This window comes from Anopheles coustani, chromosome 2 (assembly GCF_943734705.1).
Source record: "Anopheles coustani chromosome 2, idAnoCousDA_361_x.2, whole genome shotgun sequence".
In the NCBI taxonomy this organism is placed as follows: domain Eukaryota; kingdom Metazoa; phylum Arthropoda; class Insecta; order Diptera; family Culicidae; genus Anopheles; species Anopheles coustani.
This window is the reverse complement of record NC_071289.1, coordinates 83,374,386-83,392,492: the sequence shown is the minus strand read 5'-3', so window position 1 is coordinate 83,392,492 and position 18,107 is coordinate 83,374,386. Positions and strand designations below refer to the sequence as shown.

At 50.0% G+C, this 18,107-nt stretch overlaps 1 protein-coding gene across 1 annotated transcript; it reads right to left on the bottom strand.

Moving 5' to 3' along the window:
* Positions 1 to 1,695: 1,695 nt before the first annotated feature.
* LOC131263014 (laminin subunit alpha) lies at positions 1,696 to 17,542 on the bottom strand. The gene is made up of 12 exons (XM_058265139.1): positions 17,240 to 17,542; positions 14,745 to 15,029; positions 14,507 to 14,653; positions 12,794 to 13,030; positions 12,547 to 12,717; positions 12,258 to 12,474; positions 11,980 to 12,189; positions 11,626 to 11,898; positions 11,416 to 11,553; positions 2,495 to 11,322; positions 1,902 to 2,432; positions 1,696 to 1,827 (listed from the first exon to the last, which is right to left on the bottom strand). Exons 2-12 carry the CDS (start codon positions 14,973 to 14,975, stop codon positions 1,696 to 1,698), a joined length of 11,115 nt encoding a protein of 3,704 aa, XP_058121122.1. The 5' UTR covers positions 14,976 to 15,029; positions 17,240 to 17,542.
* Positions 17,543 to 18,107: the final 565 nt, after the last annotated feature.

The following is an 18,107-nucleotide window of genomic DNA, read 5'->3' as shown; positions in this document are numbered from 1 at the left end:
TTCAAGTTATCCCTTGAATATTCAGCGAAAACAATATTGCATCCCAAATATTACACATTCCACTTCATTCAACAGCCCTCATTAGAGTGGAGTTTCGCTACTAAATCCGCGCTACTCCCTGAGACCCTTCGAGGAATCGGTCGCAAATAATGTTGTGACTGCAGCGGCGTTCTTCCTCATCTATTTGCGTGCATAAATACCACGGAGTGCCTCGCGATCCTCGACGCACAAGTGTGCCCGGCCGTGTCTCAATAATGTGCAATGGCACCATCCGTCCGTCCGTCCGTCCGTCCGTCCGTCCGTCCGTCCGCTTGCCGGCCAAAAGGTTTGTTACGTATCCGTACGCTGTGTGCACATAATTTGCGTACGCGCCTCTGGGCCTGTTGACGCTTTCACAAGAGCATACAGCCTCCCGCACCGCCGGCCCTGGCCACCCGTGGACGAATCCGGAACGCGTAGGACGAAGTTAACACCACTGCCATCCGAGCGATCCCCTTTAGCTTCTTAAACATTCAGTCGGCGGAGGCACATTAATCTTTTTAAATTGACTTTATCTAATCGATTTATTTATTATGTTTTATAGCGCTGACTTCGCATTTGCATCCCGTTTAATGCAAAAATAGTCAATCTTGCCGCTCGCCCTCGCCCCTTTTCTCCGTCGCTTGTGCCGCCCGCTTTCACTCAAACCGTTCAATCTTCTGGATCCGATGGACTGCTCTGCTGGTGTCCTCTTTGCGTTCGTTTTCGTGGCGTCGTTATCTACCGTCGTTCCGCCTGTTGACCATTCATCTGAGCTGTTGTTACACGGCGAAAACAGCTATGATTAACACGTAAATCACCGCTCGGGCTGATTGCAAGTACGCACAAACTTGCAGGACAAATGCATGCAACAAGTGGTCGAAGGACGTACAACAGGAAATATAACGATAAGGATTTTTAAATTAGCGATCGATTCTTTTCTAAGAAGATCAGTAGAACCAACCCTTATGACAAGAATAAATATTTCGAAGAACAAAATTTGTGTTAGCGTTTTATTCAAACATAAACACTCCCAATGGAAAAAATGATCTCACCTGTAGCTTTAAAACATAGACCTAAGTTCAGTTCCGAATCATCCATGAGGTTTGATGAAGGGAAGTGAAACGATAGAAATTGAAATAAAAAATTGGAACCACTCCATATTACACTTTTATACCAAAAGAAAAAAATAACAAATGGTTTTGCTTAGTATTTTATGGGAAATTTATTGAACTGGGACAATTTGACGTATGTTTTTATTCGTATACAGAAAATATTGTTTCTGTTGTTAGTCATCCTGTGTAACAATGGCACAAATTTGAGAAAAGAATGTTGGTTTTTTCGTAGTAAATGGTGTAGAAAATATTAGTATAGTATATAGAAGGATTTGTCATGAGTACAGTTTCGATACAGTTCCAATTGTTAAAAGGAAATGGTAGAAAATGGTAGAAAAAAAAAGAAGTAAAATTCCAAAGCAGTGTTCCAAAAGCAGAGAAGTCCATCATCGTGCAGCACTTTATCCATCGCCAGGAGATTCCTTAATGCCGATTAGCTAGTGTCGTGTTCCGCAAACCAATTGTTCCGTTTCCCCGGCCCGTAGAAACAGGTCGGATATCGGTATATTTTTCACTCCCACGATGCGGTGGGTGCGGGTTATAGGGGTGAGGGATAAATTCCCTAGATTGTCGGACAGACGCCCGTCTGCACGTTGCCGACAGTCATTTTTGGTGTAATCTCCTCGACGCTATCGCGAACCTTCACGTTCCGGATGCAACCCTGGAACGGTGCACGCGCCACGAATCCACGGATCTATAGGAGAAGCGAGAAGAGGAATGAGTAACGTTAGCGAGAAAACTTAAGAGGGAGATTCACTTGAAGCTTACCCTCTGTAGGTGAGGATGCCCTCCAAGGAACAGCGGACGCGTCGTATCCGTCGACGGGGAGGAAACGTTGCCAATGGCCGGATGCGAGCTGATGTCGTTCACCTTGATGGTGATGACGTACTGTGACTTGATGGCCGAAACCGAACGCCACTGGCCATCGCAGAGATTCTCTTCCGGCGGCGGTGTGTAGGTTGCCGTGAACGGATCATCGCCGTTGTTCACCGTCAGCATGATCGTTCCGTTGACCATCTCCAGCACGAAGTACGCCTTGCGACCGTGCACCGACATCAGCAGACCACTCTGGGCGCGTGGTCGGATGTCCATGCTGACGGTTAGTTCACTGCCGACCTTGAACTTATCGTACAGCTTCACGAAACCGCCACCGTTGCCGAAGAACGTGCCCGATTCGATTTGCGACGAGCAGGGGATTGTGCGCGTGATGTTCGACGGCACCGATACGGGGCGTCCGTTCGCTTCGATTTCGTTGATGCAGCCGACGAACTGATTCTTCTCCAGTACGTTCTTATCCATCTGCAAGAGAACGAGAACAAATTAAATAAACTCCAGATGACCCTTGATCCTCACACACTCACCTTAAGATTCACTGCCACATCCTCATGGATGTCACCACTAACGCCACCGACAAACATTGGTGGCTGAAGCGCCATCTGTCGCGGTGTGCCATTCAGGTCGCCACTCGACTCGTCCTCGCTGTCCACCACCAGCGAGCCCTTATTCAGGTTGCGTGAGAACTTCACCGTGTGCCACCGGTTGTCATCGTAGCGCTCCTTCGAGAGCATTTCGTACGACGCGGTGCCACACTTGAACGCGTGGTGCACCCGGCCGTCACGCAGATCGAGCGCGATAAAGTCGGTGTGACGTGCGTCGGCCACATAGAACAGCACACCCTCGGAGGACGACGTTTTGAAGCTGAGCGAGTAGTCGTACCGCTTCTGTTTCGCCCCAACGTCGTTGAACTCGATGTGGCTGAACTGGCCCGTTCCGAACCGGTAGCCCGAGTCGAAGTCGACGTCCTGCTCGGGGGTGACCGGCAGTCTGCAGACCGGCGGTGGTTCGTCCGGTTTCGTTGGACGCGGACGCCATGTCGTTGTCGTGGTCGGTGGTGTCGTTGTGGTGCTCGTAGTGGTGCTGGGAGTGGAACTCTGCGTTGACGGTGTCTTTTGAGGCGTCGAAGGCGCACTCACAGCCGGTACCGGCGTTGTGGTACTGGTCGACACCGAAGGAGCCGCTGGCTTCCTTCCCGGTTCCGACTCACTGTCGTCGAAGCGGCTATGGACGAACACCTTCGGTTCCTTACCGTCGTCTGGGTAGTACAGTGGGGTGTTCCTGCCAGCGGCAAACAGCTCCTTCGAGCATTGATCCAGCACGGCCGACTTCTTGTCGCTCAAGGAGGCAAAGTTAACGATCTGCCCGTTGACAGTGATATCGCTCAGGCAGCCCATAAAGTAGGCATTCGTGGCCAACGCAAGCTTCGGTGTGACGTAGTTCTTCGGCAGTCCACCAAAGTAAATGTCCCCATTGTCGATGAGCAGCGGGCGAGGTGGGTAGGATTGTGGGCTGTAGAAAGGCTCTTCGTCTACGAGCAGCGCCAGGCGATCGCGTTCGTGTCCGGCAGTGACGGCATGCCACTCACCATCGTCGAAAGTGCGACGTTCGGTGGTCACTTCGGTGCCAGTACTGGACAGCACGAGCACACCATCCCGCAGGACCAATCCGAACGTGCCGGTTTGATCGTAGTTGCTCGTGTAGAACAACACTCCGTCGCTTTGCGTTGTGCGGAACTTCAGGTTAACCTGCAGTCCGTTCGCCGACTGCACACCCGGTTGGCTGGCGTAACCGAATTGATGCGGTGGGAAAGAGACCAGCGATGAGAACTTCATCGGACATCCCGGACGCACATCCAGTGCCTTCGTGTTGAGACTCAGGTCAACCTTGGTGCCCAGGATGTACACGTCGTCGATGCACCCATCGAAGCCCTTCGATGTTACCTCCGAGTGGTTCACCTTGCTGTGGTAACCACCGAAGTAGATCGCATCCGAAATGTGCAACTGCGAGTGTTCCGGCGATCCCATCTGCTGGAACACCTCTTTGTCGTCCACCGTCAGCTTGCCCACGTTGCCTTCCCGCTCGACCGAAACCTTATGCCACTTGTCGTCGTTGAATGCACTCTTCGAGCCGATCGTTACGACCTGCGCCTGCTGGCCGAGCTTGAACTGGAACACCACGGCACCGTTCCGGATCTCCACCGAGATGAAGTGACGGTTCTTGCCCGCGTAGAACAGCAGACCGTCGCGCGTCTCCGGTGGGGCCTTGAATTGGAACTGTAACTGCGATTGCTGCTTGAAGGTGTACGACTTCGAGTCGATCGCCACGTAACCACGTCCGCCGAATCGGAATCCAGTCGAGGGGCTCTCCTCACTGCGCAACGTATCACGCTCCTGCGAACCGAACACGTTCTGGGCATCGACAAAGTTCCACAGACCTATATGTTCGCCACCGATCTGCAGCTGCTCGACGCGCCCATCGAATTCACTCGACTTCACATCCTGCGGCATGTTGTACTCCGGCGGGTAACCACCGATAAAGAGCCGGCTATTCTGATCCACATTGAACACATTGTACGAACCCGGCAACACCTGTTCCTTGGAGTGGAACAATTCCGTTCCGTTGTCGAGCTGTTCGCGGATCGTAAGCTTCACGTTGTTGCCGGTACGCTCTACAATCGCCTGGTACCAGCGGTCGTCAGCGACGTACTTCGGGCTGATCACCTTCTCCGGATCGTTACCGAGGTCAATCGATAGCACCGGATAGCCGTTCTCGATCTCCAGCGCCATGTAGTCATCGCGGGAGCTCTTCTTCGCGTTCGGCTCCTTATCGTTGCCCAGGAACAGCAGGAAACCTTCCGGTTTATCGGTGCGGAAGAACATCGACACGTTCGAGTTGGTCGCCATCTGCGACAAACTCTCCGGGGCCTTCAGCTCGACGGTCGTGTTCGGATGGAAGTGCATGCCCACCTTGATCGTGTTGGCGAACGAACGGGCCTCCCCGATCTGGCGCTTCAGCGACTCCAACCGATCGCCGATGTCACTCACGACCACATCCACCTTGCCCTGCTTTTCGTCCAACCGCTGGACCAGCTCCCGGATGTTTGGAATCATCGTCTTGAACCGCTCGACCTGCGCCGTTGCCTGGTTGATGTCCTTCTGGGCGTTGTCAATGTCCTTCGGTAGTTGCTCCGCCAGGAACACGCTCTTCGACAGATCGGCGATCATTGGGTCGAGAGTTTTGAGTGCGTTTTCTGACTTGCCCTTCGCCTCGATCGCTTGATCACGCGCATTCTCCCACTGGTCGGTGTGCGATTCCTGCGGAATTCCATCCAAGGCAGCATTGATCGAGTGCAACATACCGTCGCTGTGTGTGTTCTTCTCCTTTATGCTATCAACCGTATCAATCGAACGTTTGCTATGTGGTTCCAGTTCCGTTTGCAGCGCGGTAAACATTCGCCGAGCCTCATTCAGCAGCTCCCGCGATGCATGGTCGGATTCGGCGGCCCGATTGTCGATGCCCAGCGTCTGGTCGGTGGCCTTCTGTGCCGTGTTTGTAGCATTCCGAATGTTATCCTGCGCCTCGTTAACCGCGTCCACGATCTTCGAGTGAGCCGTTGCCGCCTGTAGTGCTGTCTCCGAATTCGCCGAAACGTCCGAATACTTCTCCGAAAGACTCTCCGATTCGATCTTCAAGTTGGACGCATGCTCCGATGCCTTCTCGATCAGTGGGTCTAGCTGCTTGTATTCCTCGTCCATCTGCGGTAGCTCCCGGTCGACACCGTTGTTCAGTTCCGTCAGCTGCTTGTTCACATTGTCGAGCTCCGTGTGCGTAATGTCGATGTCCTTCATGATGTTGGATGAGTTCGTCAGCAGGGCCTTGCTGCTGTTGATGTTTTCTGTCGCTTCCTTCGCGTGGGCCGTCACCGTGTCGAACTTGGTGTTGACTGCAGCCTTGTTTTTCGCGTTCAGCTTCGACGTGATGTCGCTCTCCTTCTCCACCCGCAAGCTCCAGGTGTACAAGTCCTCCAGCTTCACGTCAAACTCGCCAATGTCGTGCATCAGCTTGGCCAGCTTGTCGTGTTGCGCCTGCACCGGTTCACCGAAAGCCTCCACGCCGAAGAGCAATCCGGTGGCGTTCTCCAGCTGTGAATTGAGCGTTTCCGGTGTGATCGAGTACTGTTTGATGTTCTCCAAGTAGTTCTTAGCCTCTTCAAAGGCTTGATCGAGCTTGGTGATCTCGGATGAGCCAAGGTTCGCTCCCAACACTAGCACCTCATCGATCGTGTTCTTCGTGTTGATGTGCACCAGCCGGCAATTGTCGAGCACGTTGGCGGACGCACCCAGCAACTTCTCGCTGTTGGTCGTCATGTCCTTTGCGTTCTCGTCCGCATACTGGATGCGTCGGTCTAGACTCTTAACCTCCTGTTCCAACGATTCCACCTTCTGTCGCGATGGGTTTAGGTTCACTCCGTGCGGATCCAAGCTGCGCACCTTCGGTTCCAATCGGTCAACCATTTCGTCGAAGTAGTTCAATTTCTGCGACGTGTAGTAATCATCCGCAACCGTTTTGATGTCGAGTAGTACCGGGTCAATGTCCGCCTTCAGTCCATCCGTCACATCCAGCAGTGCGTGATGGCACAAGTCACACTCCTGACAGCCGGTCTCCGGTATCAACACCCAACGGTACGGGCACGAGTCACACTTCTCGCCAACAACCCCCGACAGGCACTCGCACTGTCCGGTCAACGCATTACAGCCAAGACCACGCGAGTAGTCGGTATTGCACGAGCATGGCACACAACCCTGCTCGGAGTAGTTCCAGTAGCCCGGTTCGCAACGATCACACTGACGCCCGGTAACACCCGGCTTGCAGGCACACTTGCCCGTATGGTCATCACACTGGGAGCTGTTCGAGGCGATACCACAATCGCACGGTGTACAGCCACGACCCGACTCAAACCCATAGTGATCGTCCTCGCACCGATCGCACTTTTCACCGATCACGTTCGGTAGGCAGTTGCACGTGCCGACAAAGTTGTCGCAGTATGCCATGCCTAGCTTATCGCAGATACAGCTCTGGCAGTCCTTTTGATGCACGGCATCGCCGTAGAATCCTGGTGCACACAGGTTACACGCACGTCCGGAAGTGTTATTCAGGCAGAGCACACACTCGCCCGACACCGAATCGCAAGCACCCGGTTCGTCTTTGTTAATGTTGCCCGAACAGTCACAAGGCTTACAGAACTCGCCCTCAATCTGCGGCTGCCCATAGTAGCCAGGGGCGCAGCTTTGACACTTCTCCCCGTGGTATCCCGGTTTGCAAGCGCAATGGATCTCGTAACCGTCCTCCGACACCTCGCACGACGTTGCAAAGTTGTTCGACTCAACCGGCAGCGGGCAAGCGCAAATCATACAATCGTTCGGTGTGCCCCGCGTCGCATTTCCGTAGAACCCTTCGATGCACTGATCGCAATGATCACCGGTCGTGTAATGCTTACAGTTCTGACACACGCCCGTAATGCAGTCGCATGTATCCGCGTGCCCATTGCACTCACAGGGAATGCAATAGCCCAGGTACGGTCCGTTCGGGTCGCGGTAGTATCCAGGGGCACAATCCTCACACGATCGTCCCGCGTAGCCCGGCGGACAGTCGCAGTTCTCCATCGACAGTTCGCGATACAGATGCGGGTTTTCGAAGTCATCGTGCGCCATCGTAAGGCTCACATCCGAAAGCACCGTCTGCAGCCCTTGCTCCCAGTACGACGCGCGGATGTAAATGTTCTTTAGGTCGCGCAGCAACATCATAAACTGTTCGCGACTAACCGAACCTCCAGCCGCCGTTTGGAAGTTACTCTCGACCATCTCCACGCTGCCGCTGAACAGTTGGTTCGATGACGGTTGCCGGTAGCTCTGGTGTACGATCTCCAATCCATTGCCCTCGAGGATCACGTCCGGTCCAATCAGAGCGCTACCGAACAGTCCGTTCGTGAAGTGCACCTTGTACGTAAGGTATCCTCCGTACGCCGAGAGGTGATTGGCCAGATCGAACAGGTGATCCAGCATGCCGAAGTACACCATCCCGTCCAATGGATCCTTCTGATCGACGGTGTCGAGCGCAACCTTTGCCACCGTTTCATTAAGCATGATTTCCGCCTCTGGTAGCGTCCAGGGTGTGATGGTCGCCTTACCACCGGATAGACGGACCGTGTGCAATTTCATTTCCTTCATCATGCTCACGTTGAACGGGCGCAGGAATGCCGTCTGGCAGCGACTGGAATGCCCGAAGCAGAAGCACTTGGTACATCCGTCCGGATTGTTAGCCTGCAGGTTGTACGTTCCATCGACGCAAGTGTTACACTCGCGGCCCTGTACGTTCGTCTTGCAGAAACAGCTCTCGTCCGCCTGATCGCAAATCTCGAACGTCGTACCACGGATGTCGCAGTGGCACGGGTCACAGTACGGGAAGTTGTAGAACCCATACTGACACCGGTCGCACTTACGCCCAACCACATTCGACTTGCACTCGCAGAGGCCACTTTCCATGTCACACTGCAGGTTATTGTTGGCCACACCGAGCGGATTGCAGCTACACTCCTCGCATCCAATGATCTGATCGAAACCGAACGTGTACGGCATACACTGGTCACACTTCTCGCCGGTCACCCGATCCGGGCAGACGCACTCACCGGTATCCTTGTGGCATTGGGCCGTCGACGGGCAGTTGCAGGGTTTACAGTCCGGGAATCCATAGTACCCAGTCTTACATGCCTCGCACCTGCGTCCAATAATGTTCGGTTTACACTGGCACTGCCCTCCGAACGGTTCACACTCGAAGCTGGTCGATCCGGAATAGTCGCAGTTACACTTCAGGGCACCACTGTTGTAGTCGGCCGTCAGCGAAAATACCGCCTTCTTGCAGAACTCGCTCGCATTCGTCTGGATATGGAAATGATCCTGACCGCACTGTTGGATGAACTCTTTCGTCTGATCGAACGTTTCCTCCTGCAGCAGGCCACCGTTGAATTGCTCGGCCGGTACCAATAGCACATAGTCGACCCACACGCGCTGGCTGCCTCCATTAACCACCGTAATCTCAATGTTATCCTCCAGGTCGAACTCGATCGCACCGTTGTCCTGCTTCAGTACCTCCCGGCACCCGCTGTTGGCCGGGCAGTGACGTACCTCCAGTCGACCGTCATAGTTCTGCCGCGCCGTTTCAATTCGATACTGCACATTAAACGTCGGATGGTCCGGTTGGAAGAACTTCACGATCATCACGTACCGGTTCGGGTGCTGCACCTTCGCCTTGATACTAACATCCGTCTGGTTCTGGTCGAGCAGGATCAGCTTGGTGCTGTTATCGAACACAGCACGCGGAACCTCCTCCGCCACTCGCCAATCATTCTCCGTTTCAAACTCGACCTTCTTCGAGTCCGATGCTGTCCGGTAGCTCGTCTGCACGCACCGTCCATTCTGCATCACGCAAACCGAGTTCGGGCGGATATAGTCGGTCGACCACTCGTCGTACGGGATAGCCGTGATCGACTTGAACGCGATCGCTCCGGACAGATCGGTGCTTGTCACGAGGACCGGCTTGCGGTTGTTCGGATCGAGGAAGAAGATCTTCTCGCGCGACTCCTTATCGATGACGGGCTGTCGGCAGACGGTGGTGTACGTGCAAGGGTACGCGGTCACCGAACCGTCCTGATCGATGTCTCCCACCAGGTTCACCTGCAGGATGCCCACCTCGGGACTGTTCCGGTTGGTGATGTAGTCTACGACGATCACGTACCGTCCTGGGTGTGGCACCTCCATTGGGTAGTACAGTTCACGCTGATTGTTCGTTAGTATCGGTAGGTCTTTCTCCCGGACGACATCCATGTGCTCGTAGTCCTTGAAGAACTCGACCGGCTTGAAGCTCTGCTCGTCTTCAATGATGAACGCTTCCGTTTGTGGGCTGTACGGGCCAACGCTTGGATACTGATAATGCCGGCAGAGGCCGAGGTCGGAGATTTCACACGGATTCTCAATCTTCTTCGTCAGTATCGATGCCTCGTAGTACGCAGCAGGGAGTAGAACGAAAAAGTCGAGGAACACAGTCTTATCCGTTTTGATGCTAATCGTGTAGGTACCCGGATCGAGCACGACAGCGGATGGCACCTCACCCCGAGCATCGGAAACCGTTACAAAGTCCGGATGTTCCGTAGGCTTGAACAGTACCTTCGTCTTCTGCTCCACCTCCGTCGGGTTGTCCGGAGTGATGAGGATCGCCGCAACGACATTGTCCGAGTTGGGGTTTCGGTACCGGATCACGAGCCGGTAGACGGACGATTTCAACACGCTCACCTCGTTGATCACTTCGTTCTGCAGCGAAGACATAACGGCATATCCACGGCTACTGAAGCCAGGGAAAATATCCTCGTGGAACTGATAGCGCACCTGCGTCCCGGACGACGTATAGCCATCCTCGTACTCATACTGGAACTGGTACAGTGTCGGGTAGTAGTGCGTCGTCAGCGGATACGAACAGGTACGGCCGGACACCCGAGGATGGCACCGGCACTGGCCCGTCTCCTTATTGCACACGTTGCCTGCCGCTCCACCAATGTCGCAACCGCAGTCCTTGCACCCAAACAAGCTCGAACCGAACAGATCGAACGTACCATCCTTACATTCCGTACACTGGCGTCCCTTCACCGAAGGTTTGCAAGCACACTGGCCCGTCTTCGAGTCGCACGTATCCAAAGAACCGATCGTACCATCGATGAAGCACTCGCACTCCTGACAACCGTGCGGATTGGTCGCTGTAAGATTCCAGTACAGCGGGCGACACTTGTCACAAATGCGCCCATGCACTCGCTCCTTACACTGACACAGTTCACCCGCCGGGACCGATCCACACCCGGCGAACCGGGCGATCACACCGGCCGGATCGCAGTTACACTCCTCGCACGCCGGGAAGTTGTAGAAACCCTCTCTGCACTGCTGGCAGTTCTTGCCGTCGAAGTTATCCTTACACTGACACTGGCCGTCGCTTGTGCAGGACTTTGCGAGCGACCCGTACGAGTCGCAGTTACACGGCAAACATTCCGGATACTGGTAGTACCCGGCCAGACAGGCCGTACACTGCCGACCGCCAAAGTTCTCCAGACACGAACACCGGCCCGTAATGTCGCACACCGTCGAAGTACTTCCAGCCGCCGAACAGTTGCAGGGCACACAGTCCGGATAGTTGTAGTACCCGGGGATGCACTGGTCACAACGTGGTCCACCGTAACCTTCGCGGCACAAACAAGTGCCAGTGTTCTTGTCGCAAACTTCATCCAACGTTCCACGTACATCGCAATTACAATCTTTCAAAAGAGCGGTAAACATGGTGAATTAGCTCGAGATTATGTAAATGATTGACGGAAGGATAGACCAATGGAAACAAAGAATATACTTACATGTACACTCGGGATACCGGAAGAATCCATCCTTGCAGGTGTCACAGAGACGTCCGGCAAAGTTGGGCTTACACTTACACTGTCCATTGTCCTGATCGCACACACGATCGGTCGAACCATGCATATTACAACTGCAAGCTATCGAAAGACAAGAAAATATTGTTTCACATCAAGTCATAAAAAGCATTATCTCTATTGTTGTCCACTTACGATCGCAATCGGGGAATCCATAGTACTCCTTCGCACACTGCTTGCAGTGCGGTCCATCGAAGTTGTGCTTGCACGGGCAGGCACCATTGACCGCCTCGCAGAAGTATCCCACGGTGGCATTCAGATTGCACTCACACGGGCGACAGTTCGGGTAACCAAAGTGTCCATAGGAGCAGGAGTCACAGTGCGGTGGCTGAAACTCGACCCGACACTCACAACGACCCGTTTCCTCCTCGCAGTTTCCGGTCGAGTAGAAGTGATCGCAATCGCAAGCTATGTAGAGTAAGGATCACAATTTACATCGTGAGTATTTTCTAGGTAAAGACCTAAGTACAGTGGGTCGGTTCTACTTACGCTTGCAGACGTCGGTCTCGTTCCAGTACTTTCCACGTGGCCGGTAGAACTTGTCCTCGCACTGGTTGCAGTTGATACCTTTAGTATTGTGGTGACAATTCTTGCAAACACCGCCTCCTTCGTAGTTTCCATGGATATCGAGCGACAGTCCTTTAGCATCGATCTCCTCGGAGTACTCGCACTCGCCAGAATGTCCGTGGCAGTTGCAAGCTACAAAGATACAAAGGTAAATATGCTTCACAAGCTCCCAAGAAAGTCTTAATATCATGCTTCCTTACGCTCGCACTGGAATGGACGAGCATTGGTATTCTGACGCCATTTCTTCTGCTCAAATCCGGGACAGCATTCGGCGCACTGGATGCCGCAGGTATTGTGCTGACACTGGCAGGCCAGGATGCGCGTCGGTGATCGTGGGTCTAGCACGTTACAGGTGTTTGCGTGACCATTGCACACACACCGTCCACCGATGGAAATATCCTTGATCGAGTAGAAATACTGTAGAGGACGGAGAGGGATTCTGATAAGTTTACGGTTTAAAATCATAAGTGGGAGTTAAATTGCACTTACACGTCTGGTAACCGTTGGATCTTGCCGGGCAACGGACATCAAATGTCCAAGCAGATTCTTCGTTCGCAGAAGGCGTATGCGTACATTCGTGGCACGACTCCATTCTTGCAGCGTCGACGAGTTGAAGTAGTTGTTCGCCGATGGACGATTGTTCAGCAGACGAATGGGAATCTTTGGGGAGCAATAATTATAAATGTTTAGAAAAAGTTCTTCTCTCCTTTCCCTATCTTTTTGGCTTCACACTTACCTCACCACCCTCGAGGGGCACAATCTTCGAGTGTTCCATCGTACAGATTACATCGTTATCGTTCTGCAACGGTTTCAGACTGTCCGGACCAAAGAATGTGACGCAGTCGGCCGGCGAGTCGGAGAAGTGTTGCCAGGGAGTCCATGTTTTGCCGTAATCACTCGATTTCTCGAGCGACCAAAGACCCGGTCGTGGCGAGTTGCCCATACGGATGAACAGATAAGCCACATGGAATTCCTGAATTGAAAAAAACCAAGAGAGGTTCCATCAACGGATAATCAAGCTTTGTAGCTACGAATTATGGTACATTATTTTGGAGATTTCATGGGAGAAAAATTATTCCGGAATTAAAAAGCTTCAACAGCAGTAAATCAAGCTGGCAAAAACTGAATTGCATAGAACACTACGGAGACCTAACGGAAGTGCCTAGTTCTGATAGAAGTAGGAACTGAAAAATGCTATCGTTGCACGCTCACAGCTGCTCGCTGCATTCCTGTACAGTTTTTGCGATCGCGATGCACGATATGGTGTTCTGCATATTCCAAGGAAATAAATGCTGGAAACGGTTGCTGGCGGCCACAGCAATAATTGCAACCAGTGCGGAAAGCGAGTAATTGCGGATACAATGTCAAGTTTACACTTTGCGTCCATTAGGCGGTTCTCGGAGACAATTGGATGCTACCCAAACAGCTGTGGTAGCAATTTCATCATCCTCGAGGTATTTGTGACACACAGAACCAAACGGCATGGGCAAAATGAATGTTTTGTAAATAAAAATAAAAATAAATTCTATGAAATTAAAGCAAATTATAGCCCATAACCTTTTTATGACACGTCTTATAAATAGTTAAACTTTGTTTATATCAAGTATTTTTAATCTTGCAAAACTTAACTTCGCAAATTTCGAGCTTATTTATGATTGTTGCAAATAAAATTATAAAACTATTTTAATTTTCGACGAGCTCTTGTTCCGCGTGCAAAAAATTGATTTTGTGATTTTTTTTATACTCCTCAATTTTCAAAAGTTTTTAACAATGTGCTCTAAGCATAAGTAATTGTTTTAAGCTCAGGGACGAACTGTATTGAGAAATGCCGGAACATAAATCATAATATTCAAAACGATGAGTCTGCCAATCTAGCATAGAACAATTTCCAGCATCCAACTACAAGAAACTGGAACAGCCGCAATTGATAAGAAGCCCTATGCTTGAAAGCACACGGCACTTACAGCATACTTCATTTCCATGCTCAGCAAGAGCACAAATTAATGGGAATTCTTATCAGCAGACGCGCGGGTTCACAAGAGTTATCACGGGTCCAACGGATTCCAGCAAGAAAACGCTTATCAAACCGGGATGTCGGTGCGGTCCGTTTTGTCTTTTCCGGCCCACTGGGCGTCCGTTTCCGGCGGTCCATTGCCACATGTTTCTCCCGATTCCATGAGAAGCTGGTGTAGGTTCGAAAAGGCACAGGCCACTGATTACTGTTGACCATGTGTGCCATACGTGTGGCAAGCGCGCGTTGGATTTAAGCCAACGCACACAGCACAAAAGTTCATCAATGTTTGCTCACGTCGTAAGCAAACGAACTTGTTTGGACAGAGACGATTATGTCATTTTCGCTGCAGCTCCACGGATTAGATCATTGCGCCAGCGATGTTCGGAGTCTGGGAGGGAAGAGCTTACGATAGGAGTATATATAGCTTAGCCTTACCTGACCGAAGTCGATCGTGAGGTTGACTTCGTTGTACTTCATACCACGGGACAGCGGGGGACTCTGCCACCAGTTCTGCGTACCGTCGATGGCGTACTCCGGCGGGTGATTCTTGTCCGGATCGGATGGATCACACACATCGCAAACCTGCGCGAAATGATGAAGACATGAAATGGGGGGGCTCTCCAACCGTTTGTTCAAGAATTAACACCCGCTCGCACAATCCGGGTTACTTTACCTGTCCTTGGATGACCTTGGAGTATTGGTTCTGGTTGTCGTTCTCCGTGTTTGCACCGACCAGCTTACAGTACAGCTCGGGAACATCGGTGTCCACACCGCACGTGGCGGTGGCAGTGATTTTGCGCCCCTCGGCCAAGTTGAAGTACGGTGGAGTCAGCTCAGCCCGCACTGATCCTACCAGGGCCAGGGCCACCAGAGCGATCGATGTTAGGGCCGTGATATGCCCCATCCTGCTGTACCGAGCCGAATGGATATCACCCTAACGCACGTTGACGAGACAATGCTGTGCAGATACAAAAGCCCGGTTTGAAAAGTTATGGTCGAAAATATATGTTTCTTCAAATGCCAACTTTTAGTAAAGATTATTCACTTAACCTCGGTCATTTAACAAATTATTAGCAAAGTTATCTTCACAACAGTATCATCTGGCGCATGGCAAGATAAAAAATTTGAAGAGCATTGGCAAGATCTTTAAAGTTACAAAAGTTTTTGAAGAAAACGAATGTGTATTATGTACGTTAAATGGCCAACACATTTCGCATTCTACTTGTGCGATTATTTAGTGCGATTATGACTAACTAGCAAGTATATCACAAGTTTAACTGAGGACTATAAAGAATATATAATTTTTAATAAAAATATTATTTTTTAAATTTCATTTTAATATAATATATCTAGCAGATAATGTTTAAACACGTCTTGGCCCGTAAGAATCGCCACTTATTTAAACTTTAAATAATGTACGATCATAAGCTCGTTGAAACAGAAAAAGACTTCAAATTGTAAACTAAACAGGATTTTTATTCTGAAGAACGCGAAGATGAGAGCACAAGTATCGGTAATATAATGCAATAAGCATCGCTAAGAAAAAGGAAAAAATGTTTAGTAAATCAATTCTTAAATCCAGACATGAAATAATTTTACACAGACTTGAAGATTTTTATCATCTTTGATAATTCTATGCGTTATAAAATTCAGGATCATTCGATCTAAATTTGCCAAACATTAAATTTTGTTTTTACAGATTTGATGGGATATTTAAATATTTAGATAATTTTATTCAATTCAAAACATCAGTCTTCCACGCATTGAAAAGCAAACGATAGTCAAATTTCTATTTTTAATCGTGAGGCAACAGTATCTGGAACTTCATTTGGAAACTAAACATCCGTTCGGAAACCATTTTCCATCTCAGGCCGAACAAAACGACTAGCTATAGCAAGATGTGGCCAGATAACGCTTTATGGTTGGTGCATGATTTCATACCGAAAACAAATGTTAAAATGTGTTTTCACTGCTCGTGTTCCCTCGGACGGACGTGGCCCGTGGTATGTTTGGGGAGATAGAGTTCTAAATTTAACTGCGCGTGATGCTGCCGGAACCCATCTGCCAAACAGACGAGCCGGTTTTAATCGACCCCGTATCACACATCTGAAAAAGTACTGCACAGGCCATGCGCGTGTAGCGCACTTTTCCAAATCCAGCAACGCCCGAGGAGATGCAACATAGTATTTTTTGTATTCTGTCCGTCCATGTGTTCCATCCAACAGCAGAACAGAGAATTGTGGAATGAACGGACTCCGGGGAATTGGTTTGGTGTCGAATCCATATTGCGGCTTATGTTGTTTTGTTGTTGCCTTTTCTAAATCTTCTCTCTCCTAGTTGGCCATTCATCGAGCATAGAGCGTTTCTTATGCTGCCCCCGTTGCCTCTGCCAACCATCTTCGATCTTTCCTTTTTACGCCCTACACACGAACCGGTCGGTGTTTCATTTCCATTTCTATTGAAACCACGGCGGGGTATGGGTCGGGCCGGAACGGGAAGGGAAACAAAAATCTTCGAGCACGAAAAGAAGAAGCGCAAGCCACGAAACCAGCTTAAGAAAATTGTCTGCCCAGCCCGTGGTTATGTTGACGGTGGCCGGTAGAAGACGTCCCGAAAAGCAGCCACCGACAACCTTACGGTTCCAAGCCGGGGGTCATTATCGTTGGTTGAAACTCCTTTTTTACGGTCGTACTTTTTTTTTCTTAGCCTTTTTCTTTCACCCATATCTGTGTTCCTTCGTGGTGTGTCTGTTTGCGGTTGCCACAAACGATTCGATGCACCCCGCGCTGGGTGCATTTCTGCTGATGATGGTGCTTTTTTTTCTTAACGCCTTCCTCTCGATGCACATTTTCCACAGGAAGGCACCACATGTGTGCCATTCTCAAATTATCGTGCGCACTGGAAGGTGCACTTTTAACCAACACACTAATTTCGTGTTTCTTCTTCCGTACACCACGTTTCTTCGATATTTCTATTCTTCCCTGACACGATCGCAGTTTACATCCACTCAAAAGTTTTTAAGTTTTATAAAAAAGGTCTTAACTAACTGCTTTAAATGATCTTAAACGTGCACTCATTAAAAAAAGTAATAATTTTAATTTCCTCCCACTTCCCATCTCATTAGCATAGAAATCACATTGTGATCTTCACACTGGCAAAGAACATTACCTCGTTTTAATCACTGCACACTTCCACTGCTTCCGGGAGGGGCGTTATCGTTTGTGCCACAGAAAATAAATACCACTCCTTATCGCTCTCACTTCCTTTCGAGGCCGTCCGTTCTTGGTTGGTTCTGATTTCACTTTTTTCTAACGTTTTTTTTGCTTCTCCTATCTTCTTGTACCGAGACGGGAGAACCGGTTTCTTCCCGTCCGTTCGGTTCGATCGTTCGCGCGTGACTGAACTTTTCTTCCCGACGCCGTCCGAGAACAACCTCGCGATCTTCGCGAGCTGCTCGAGACGTTCTTAGGAGATGAGCGCGCACCCACAACCACGATCATGCATTATCTGCTCTTCAGCGTTGCCTAGTAACGTAGGCTGCTGATAGTGAATCGCCATTCATAACGATCGTTTGTAGAGCACATGTCAGTATCGAATAGATTTTTTTTTTATTTTAATTTGGAATTTTCGAATTATTTCGAAACCTTCTCTTTTAAAAGGTTTCAATGAAATGAAATCAATATTTACATACACTATATCACTACGATTCCAATACCCGACACGATGGTATCTATATAAAAATAGTAAAATAACATCGCCAAAGGAAGAAGAAAAACATCGAATAACTTTTCAAATCAAATCTCTCTCTTCATGATAGGTTGAGGGGGAATTCGCCAAACTTTTTAGGGAAGTAAAAATATTTTTGTTTATGAAATTTAGGATTGGCACACTGAATTGCTATTAAGAAACGAGTTCAATTTGTCTATCAAAAATTTAAAAAATTAAAAATATAAGTTTTTGATACTGCTCTAATTTCGCAAGGTATTTTCGAGAAGCAATTTGAAAACCAAACCAGTACTAGCTTATTTTCAACATA